Raw genomic sequence first — 9,162 nt, forward strand, 5'->3', positions numbered from 1 at the left:
GACTCTTAAACCAGTGAAATCATTTTACATCAATATTTAGTGAGTGGCTGTGTGAGCAGTGGGTAATGCACAGTGAGCAGGACGTTATTGGGGATTAAACTCTGAGTCCATTACAAACGTGACACTGTTCGATACTTTATATTTTCATAGAAAATTATATTTCACACATTTGTTAAATGTATTTTATAAAGTTGGTTTTAATACTGCAGACATTCCTGAAGACATTTAAAGCGTGTTGCTGTCCTGGAGTCTGTGGTCGGTTATTGATCGTTAGTTATTGATGGTTAGTTATTGAATGTTGGTAATTGATAGTTAGTTATATGTTGTTTTTATTTGTTACATGATAGTTAGTTATTGATTGTTGGTTATTGATTGTTAGTTATTGGTTATTGGTTGTTGTTCCTGGTTATTGGTTGTTGTTCCTGGTTATTGGTTGTTGTTCTTGGTTCTTTGTTGTTGTTCTTGGTTCTTGATTGTTGTTCTTGGTTATTGGTTGTTGTTCTTGGTTTTTGGTTGTTGTTCTTGGTTATTGATTGTTGTTCTTGGTTATTGGTTGTTGTTCTTGGTTCTTTGTTGTTGTTCTTGGTTCTTGATTGTTGTTCTTGGTTGTTGGTTGTTGATTGTTGGTTATTGATTGTTGTTCCTGGTTATTGATTGTTGTTCTTGGTTATTGGTTATTGTTCTTGGTTGTTGGTTGTTGATTGTTGGTTATTGATTGTTGTTCTTGGTTATTGGTTGTTGTCCTTGGTTATTGGTTATTGTTCTTGGTTGTTGGTTGTTGATTGTTGGTTATTGATTGTTGTTCCTGGTTATTGATTGTTGTTCTTGGTTATTGGTTGTTGTTCTTGGTTATTGGTTGTTGTTCTTGGTTATTGATTGTTGTTCTTGGTTATTGATTGTTGTTTTTGGTTCTTGGTTGTTGTTCTTGGTTATTGATTGTTGTTCTTGGTTATTGGTTGTTGTTCTTGGTTATTGATTGTTGTTCCTGGTTATTGGTTGTTGTTCTTGGTTATTGGTTGTTGTTCTTGGTTATTGGTTGTTGTTCTTGGTTATTGGTTATTGTTCTTGGTTGTTGGTTGTTGATTGTTGGTTATTGGTTGTTGTTCCTGGTTATTGATTGTTGTTCTTGGTTATTGGTTGTTGTTCTTGGTTCTTGATTGTTGTTCTTGGTTCTTGGTTGTTGTTCTTGGTTATTGGTTGTTGTTCTTGGTTCTTGATTGTTGTTCTTGGTTCTTGGTTGTTGTTCTTGGTCATTGGTTGTTGTTCTTGGTTATTGGTTGTTGTTCTTGGTTCTTGATTGTTGTTCTTGGTTCTTGGTTGTTGTTCTTGGTCATTGGTTGTTGTTCTTGGTTATTGGTTGTTGTTCTTGGTTATTGGTTGTTGGTTATTGATTGTTGTTCTCGGTTATTGGTTGTTGTTCTTGGTTAATGATTGTTTAACCTTAGTTATTGGTTGTCGGTTGTTGATGTCACCAGTGTATTCAGCCATGTCACCGGCTGGTCAGCCTTGAGTGGATCAATGTGGTCACTGACGTGTTAAAGCTGTCTGTCATTGTTTTTATTTACTATGAAAGGTAATTTTTGCAGTTTGGATTCAACATTTTGCTGACGATGAGCACGTTTCCTTCACTGATAGTTTCAACGCAGTACTTCTTATTGTTATGGGATATTTTCACACTGTGGTTTTACTTAAAGCAAAAGTTTAGTGGAACGTGACTTCCTGTATTCTGTTTCTGAGCCATGCTAGCAGTTTCCAGCAGTGTTGATGCTAAGCTAAGCTAACCAGCTCCATATTTAGCACAGTGTTTGAACTGTTCCTTTAACCTGTAACAGAGTATTTGTGCAGTGAAGTTGTGGTGTTTATGTAAGTGAAGGGTCTGAGTCTACAGTCTGTGAACCAGGTTTATGTTCAGTCATGGAACATTTACAGTCTTCAGTCCCCCGAGAGTCCGACAGAAAAAGACTCCCAGCCCAGGAATGTGCCGCCTCCTCCTCTTCATCCTCCTCATCCTCCTGTGGTTACAACCTAACATGTCTGCTGGTGTTTGTGTTTCAGTGCTGAACTATGAGAATGTGGTGGAGACGGGTTCGGAGACAGACGAGGATGACAGGACTCTGGTCTCTGAGGAGAACGGCGTCGCTAACGGAGGAGGAGGAGGCGAGGATGAAGAGGCGGGCAGCCCGGCCTGTGTGCCGCCTCTGGAGGCATCGCCCCGGGTCGCCCACGCCCTGCTGTCCTACCGGGACCAGGAGGGTTCAGAGGGACTACAGAACCACCGCCACCGCTGGAGCCTCGAAGACGACGCCAACGGGCACCTGAATGGCAGCGGTGAGTCATCGTGACGCTTGTTTGTTTGTTTTTCTGGAGGTTTTCAGGAGGTCATGAGGGCGTTTCATCAAAGAAACAAAAACATTCTGTTCTAGAAAACTCTTAAAACAAGACATTTTATGTACATTGATATATTTATTTTAATATATATATTATATATTTGATAAAACAAAGCTTCAAAGGCTCAAATATCAGCATTAATTACTTGAAGATTACATTAAATAGCTATTTTAACTGATTAGAAAGCTACTGCTAATATCAATCTGCCAATATTTAGTTATAATTTTACCAATAACATGAAAAAGACTTGGAATCTTTTTCACATTACGGGTGAATTTTTTTAAATTTTGAACACATGATATGGGAAACAACCACTTGACTTCTTTTATGACCTTTCCAACAACTTTACGACCCGTAACTAACACATGTTTCCTGCGTCACTGTCATGGGTTTTGCTTTTATTTCCTCTGTTCTCACTTTGGGGACGAGCTCCGAGTCAGAATCATGAGATCAGCTTAAAATATATTTACGATTGGTTAAAAAAAAAAGTTTAAACGAAAATTGAAATACTAAGTGAAAATATAGAAACACTTGGTCACGATGTAATAACACCGGAAATACGCTTTAAATCTGCTCCAATAAAAGCAGGAAGTACCGTATGAACAGACAGGAAGTGACTTTCAGAATGAAACGTTTCAATAGACACAACAGATCTGCTCCAATCGCCAAAACACTGGTTCCTACAGTTCCCATAATGCACCTGGAGAGTGTATTTTTATTAGATAAGCTAGTCCACACCTCCAGGTTTCAGTCCGATGACTTAATTGTGACATCATGAGGAAACCAGAGCTTCAGAAAGTCTTTAAATCTGCTCCGATACGAACAGGAAGTACCCTATGAACAGACAGGAAGTGACGTTCAAACTGAAATGCTTCAGTTAATGTTTAAATTAAAGAGCCAGAGACGACAAGCACAACAGATCTGCTCCAATCACCAAAACACTGGTTCCTACAGTTCCCATAATGCACCTGGATAGTGTATTTTTATAACATAAGCTAGTCCACACATCCAGGTTTCAGTCCGATGACATAATTGTGACATCATGAGGAAACCAGAGCTTCAGAAAGTCTTTAAATAAACTCCTCGTACGAGTTGTGCCGTCGGAGGACAGATGGCGTCTCGATGTTTCTCGAGTACAAACGAGTCGACACCTCGAGGTGAAGAAACAACAAATCACGTCCGTCGGCTCCTGATGGAGAGACGAGGAGGACGAGGAGGAGAGGAAGATGATAATGAGATAGAGAAAGAAAAGGATGGAGGGGAGACAGAGAAAGGGCGGAGAAGGAAGGGAAGAGACAATAAAAAAAGTCAAATAAACGCACAAATGAAGAAACGATAGAAAGAGAAATGACGGAGAGAGAAACAGGAAGTGAAATCCAGGTTTGGAACAAAGAGACAAATGAACCTTTGGACAAAGAAAGAGAGAAACAGAAACAGAAGAAGCTCATTATTCCCCGTCACCTCTATCTTGTCTCTTGAGGAAAGAGGAATAAAAAGAGGGATGAAAACACAAAGAGACTCCATTTTACTTTCAACAACAACAACAACAACAACAACAGGAGGAGGAGAAGAGTTGGGTCCGCAGAGACAGAAGGAACTGGTTTACGTCTCCTCCTTTAAACTGGACACTTTCTGCTTCGTGTTTCATCTGAAAGTGGAATAAAAACACTCTTCTGCTTCTCTCTTCCTCATGCTTTAGTCAAAAAAGAGTAGTTTCTTCTCTAAAAGCTTTCTCTTTAATCTCGTTCATTATGTTTTATATTGACGTTTATTTGAATTGTATCATTTGGCACAAACGTCCACTTTGCGCACAACGATGAACTGATTCTCACATGCAAAATATTCCCATTACGACAACATTTCAAATGGGATAAAATGATGAAGTGATGACGTTTTACATCCAAAAGGTTAAAGGTCGACCTCTATGTGACGTCATAATAATTCATATTAATTAGGTGCTCGTTAATACCCGTTGAGGCTTGTTGATGCAAACATGGGGCATCAATACTTCAGTCTTCAACGTCATGAAACCGACTATTATAGACTATTACGGTGTAAAAGCAGCAACTTTTTAATTTATTTTACAGCAAGAAATCACGAATAAAGGGTTTTAAACCAAAAAACGACACAATCTAACGTTTTCCAGCAGGAATAAGATCCGAAAATGGGGGGAAATTGACAAAATCAGCAACCCACATTATAGCTTTCTCTGACGTTAGCATGTAGCCACAGGTTGTTAGCAGTGGAATGACTGCGGACTAATGTTATAGCAGCTTTCTACTGTCGAAAATCACCAATAAAGTATTCTAAACCAAAAATGACACAATCTAACACTTTTTCAGCAGGAATCAGATGAGAAAATGGGGCAAAATCGACATCTGCAACCAAGATGTAGCTTTCCCTGACGTTAGCATGTAGCTACGTGTAGCCTAACTTAGCTAGCAAATGGAATGGCTATGGAATAATGTTATAGCAGCACTTTCTACCATCAAAAATCACAAATAAAGACTTATTAACCCATAACTAATCAATCAGCAGGAATCTGATCTGAAAATAGGGAGAAATTAACAAGATTATAACTTTCCCTGACTTTAGCATGTAGCTACGTCTAGCCTAACTTAGCTAGCAGTGGAATGGCTATGGAATAAGGTTACAGCAGCACTTTCTACCATCAAAAATCACCAATAAAGACTTATAACAAGATTATAACTTTCCCTGACGTTAGCATGTAGCTACATGTTGTTAGCAGAATGACTGTGGAGGAACGTAGCACTTTCTACAGTCAAAAAATCACCAGTAAAGGCTCATAAACCAAAAACTACACATAGGAAAGAGTTCCAGCAGGAATAAGATCTGAAAATGGGGAGAAGTTAACAACAACGACAACCAACATCATAGCTTTCCCTGACGTTAGCATGTAGCTAGCTGCATGCAGCAGTGTATGCCAAATGTAAACACTGCGGTAACGTCTGTTGATGTACTTTCAGATCACACATGCTGGAACATGTTTGATTGTGTAGTTTTTGGTTTATATTATATTTATTGGTATTTTCTCACAGTAAAAAGTGTCGCTAACGGTCCGTTGAAGCTTGATTGAAGCTGAGTGTTGACGTCCGTGCAGTCGTACTGGTGATGACGACAGCACATCTAGCGGATATTAACCAGCATCTACTGTCATTCAGCGCCATAACTCAGATACAGAAGGGGGAACGTTTGGTCATACTGATACTGAGTTGGTGACTAAAAAGATGCTAAATACGTTTAATTAAATCCCTTCAAAGTCTTCCTTTATGAGTCTGGACAGTTTTGATGTAACTTGACTTGTTTGGCGGTGGCAAACAACCACAAGGCTGTAATTCTAGTTATGACTGTTGTGTTAAAACCTTCATGTGTTTATATACAGACGGTAAAATTACATATTTATTTATTCCCCTGTATTTCCCCCCGGGGGCCCTCCCCCCTCTGCCTCCCTCCCTGTTGTAGTGGGGGACCCGGGGGGAGGTGTGTCCCTCCTTTGAAGGCTGAATGAAGCTTTAATGATACTTGTGACTCCTGTTGAGGAGTCACATGAGGAGGCCCAGGAGGAACAAACAAAACAGGAGTTTGGAGGTTAATTCATTACAAGGAAAGTACCTTCAGATCGTCAGGACTGTGTCAGGAGGAGGGAGAGGAGACTCAACAGCTCTGCTCTCTGTCCTTTAACTCAACAGATGAGAGGAAGGACGAGTATGAAGCCGTCGGTCTGGAGGCGTCTGTGCACGCTGTTGGAAACGGTACAGGTGAGAGGAATATTTAACCATCACATACATGTTTTATTATTATTATTAGTTATAATAAAAAATGTATTTGTGTTGCACTTGTGCTACAGAGCAGAATATCATCAATAAATACGGTGGTGTAGTGGTTAGCACTTAGCGAGAAGGTTCCTGGTTCGAATCCCGGCTGGGGCCCTTCTGTGTGGAGTTTGCATGTTGTCCCCGTGTCTGCGTGGGTTTTCTCCGACAGTCCAAAGACGTGCAGGTGTGCAGGTGCAGGTGCAGGTGCAGGTGTGCGGTTCATTGATGACTCTAAATCACCCGTAGGTGTGAATGGTTGTCTGTCTCTGTTCGTCTCTATGTGTCCTGTGATAGACTGGCGTCCTGTCCAGGGTGGACCGCGCGTCACGACCGATGTCAGCTGGGATCGGCTCAGCCCCGGTTAAAGATGAATGAATGAATGAATAAATAAAAAAGAAAAAACAAGTAATAAGTTAAAAGGAGAACATGCAAAATTCTTTGGTGAACACGTCTGTTTTAAGGTGTTTTTTATAATCATTAGTGGTTAAACCATATATATCCGTATCTATTCAATATCTTCCAGTATCATCAACGCAAAGTCAAAATATCGATACATATTGTCATCTTTAGGATGCACCTTTATTTTGAAATTCTCGCTTTAAATGTACTAATTTTAATAAGAAGAAATATAGTTTATTTTTCATTTAAATGTTTGGAAGAACTCCGGTAAAATTGTGAAATCATAAAATCTGACAATTGAAGCAAAGAAAAATATAAATTTTAGATTAAAAAATTAAAAATACATTAATCGAAATTTTTAGAAATATGTCAAAAAATGTTATTAATGTCATCGTCCTGACTTTTTTCCTTAACTCACTATTTAATTATTATTATTTCTTTTATCATTAGAGTGTCTTGATTTTCACTCTTCCAATTTTCTTTTTAACTTATTTTTACTAAATCGTAAATTATTATTATATTTTTATATATATTTCATTATATTTGAAGCTGATCTCATGACTCTGACTCGGAGCTCGTCCCCAAAGTGAGAACAGAGGAAACAAAAGCAGAACCCATGACAGTGACGCAGGAAACATGTGAAGTTACGGGTCGTAAAGTTGTTGGAAAGGTCATAAAAGAAGTGAAGCATCACGTGTTTTAATAGTTTTGTAAAGGCGTCCCACAAGGCTCAATCCTGGGTCCTCTGTGATTCACTGTTTATGTCATTTACAGCATTTTTATTTTGATTGTTATCTTTTTTAAACTCTTACTGAATCTTAAATGTTTGCTGAACTCGTCGCCCGTTTGTTTCCTGTGATCAGTGAAGCGGCTGGAAGGCGTCTCTGAGCTGGACGAGTACTTCCTGAAACGTAAACTGGAGGAGGGCGACGGTCATCCGGCGACCATCGCAGAGTACCTGCAGCGCAGCGACACCGCCATAATTTACCCAGAAGCCCCTGAGGAGGTGACGCGGCTGGGAACGCCTGAGGCCGTCGGTCAGGACGACAGCGAGCACGGTGAGACAAAAAAACACGTCCTGAACTCCGTGAAAAACAAAAAAACAGTCACAAACAAAATATTCAACACAGACAAATGAAAAGAACTACTTGTAAACACAGCGTTTTATGGTAAACCGTAGAAATATTTAGATATTTATATCGATGTGAAACAGCAGCAACATGAAGGAAGTAATAATAGTAATACTATGAATAAAAAAGCCCAAAAAATCGTCTTTTTTAAATGAAAATTCAAAAATAAACAAGCTAAAATGAGATTTTGTGATAAATAAGAGCCGTGAGGGGTCGTAAGAAGATCAGACAACAACAAAATAAAGTTTTATTGTAGTTTTTACACGGCTAAACACACCTGCAACTACTTATCCATGAGCCTCCGTCCCCTGACCTTTGACCTTTGACCTTGACCTCTCTCTGCAGACCTGCTGTCCGGCACCCCTGACGACTTCGCCCAGCTGCTCACCTGTCCGTACTGCGACCGCGGCTACAAGCGTCTCACATCTCTGAAGGAACACATCAAATACCGCCACGAGAAGAACGAGGAGAGTTTCACCTGCCCGCTGTGCGCCGACACCTTCGGACACCGCACGCAGCTGGAGCGGCACATGGCCACGCACAAACCCGCCAGAGACCAGGTAGAGAACGCACCTGCACCAACGCACCAACGCACCAACACACCAACACACCAATGCACCAACACACCAACGCACCAACACACCAACACACCAATGCACCAACCCACCAACCCACCAATACACCAACCCACCAATGCACCAACCCACCAATGCACCAACGCACCAACGCACCAACGCACCAACACACCAACACACCAACACACCAACCCACCAACTCACCAATGCACCAACCCACCAATGCACCAACCCACCAACGCACCAATGCAACAACCCACCAACGCACCAACCCACCAACGCACCAATGCACCAACACACCAATGCACCAACACACCAACGCCTCGTCCTTTCACGCCCGCTGTGGTTCACATTTTTATTGATCCTTTATTCTTTTGCGAAAGAATGAAGTACACATTTTGGTTTTAGAAGATTTGGTTTCTTTGTAAAAGAAGAGAGTTTGGACAAAAAGTGCTTTGAAAAGGATTTTAAAAGAATAAAATACAATAGAAGATGCAAATATCTTTTGCTCGAACTAACAATTATTTTCATTATACATCTCCTCAATTCATCCTTTTATAGTTTGTGTATAAAAACAATGTCCAAAAACCCAAATATATTTAATTTATTTTAAAAAACAAACAAAATCAGCAAGAGAATTTGAGAATTAAGTCAATTGTTGGGACATTTTACTTAAAAAATGTCTTAAAAATGATTAAAACTGTTGGTTTTTTTTATGATTAAAGGAACGTATCAGATTTGATAAATAGGTAAATGACCTAAAGATTTTATAGACAATATTATTAATTAAGAAAATAATTAAAATAATGGTTATTACTGTTTATAAGCTGCTGT

General features: G+C 39.6%; 1 protein-coding gene across 3 annotated transcripts in view; it reads left to right on the forward strand.

Moving 5' to 3' along the window:
- Nucleotides 1–9,162, forward strand: part of zeb2a (zinc finger E-box binding homeobox 2a) — a 79,789-nt gene that overhangs the window by 49,998 nt on the left and 20,629 nt on the right. For all 3 annotated transcript variants that reach the window (XM_083921651.1, XM_083921653.1, XM_083921652.1), the window contains 4 exons: nucleotides 2,056–2,328; nucleotides 6,099–6,167; nucleotides 7,487–7,681; nucleotides 8,099–8,313. In XM_083921651.1, the coding sequence (XP_083777777.1) occupies nucleotides 2,056–2,328; nucleotides 6,099–6,167; nucleotides 7,487–7,681; nucleotides 8,099–8,313 (752 nt within the window). The remainder of the gene's footprint in view (nucleotides 1–2,055; nucleotides 2,329–6,098; nucleotides 6,168–7,486; nucleotides 7,682–8,098; nucleotides 8,314–9,162) is intronic.

Source organism: Echiichthys vipera (genome assembly GCF_963691815.1).
Source record: "Echiichthys vipera genome assembly, chromosome: 10".
Classification (NCBI taxonomy): Eukaryota; Metazoa; Chordata; class Actinopteri; order Perciformes; family Trachinidae; genus Echiichthys; species Echiichthys vipera.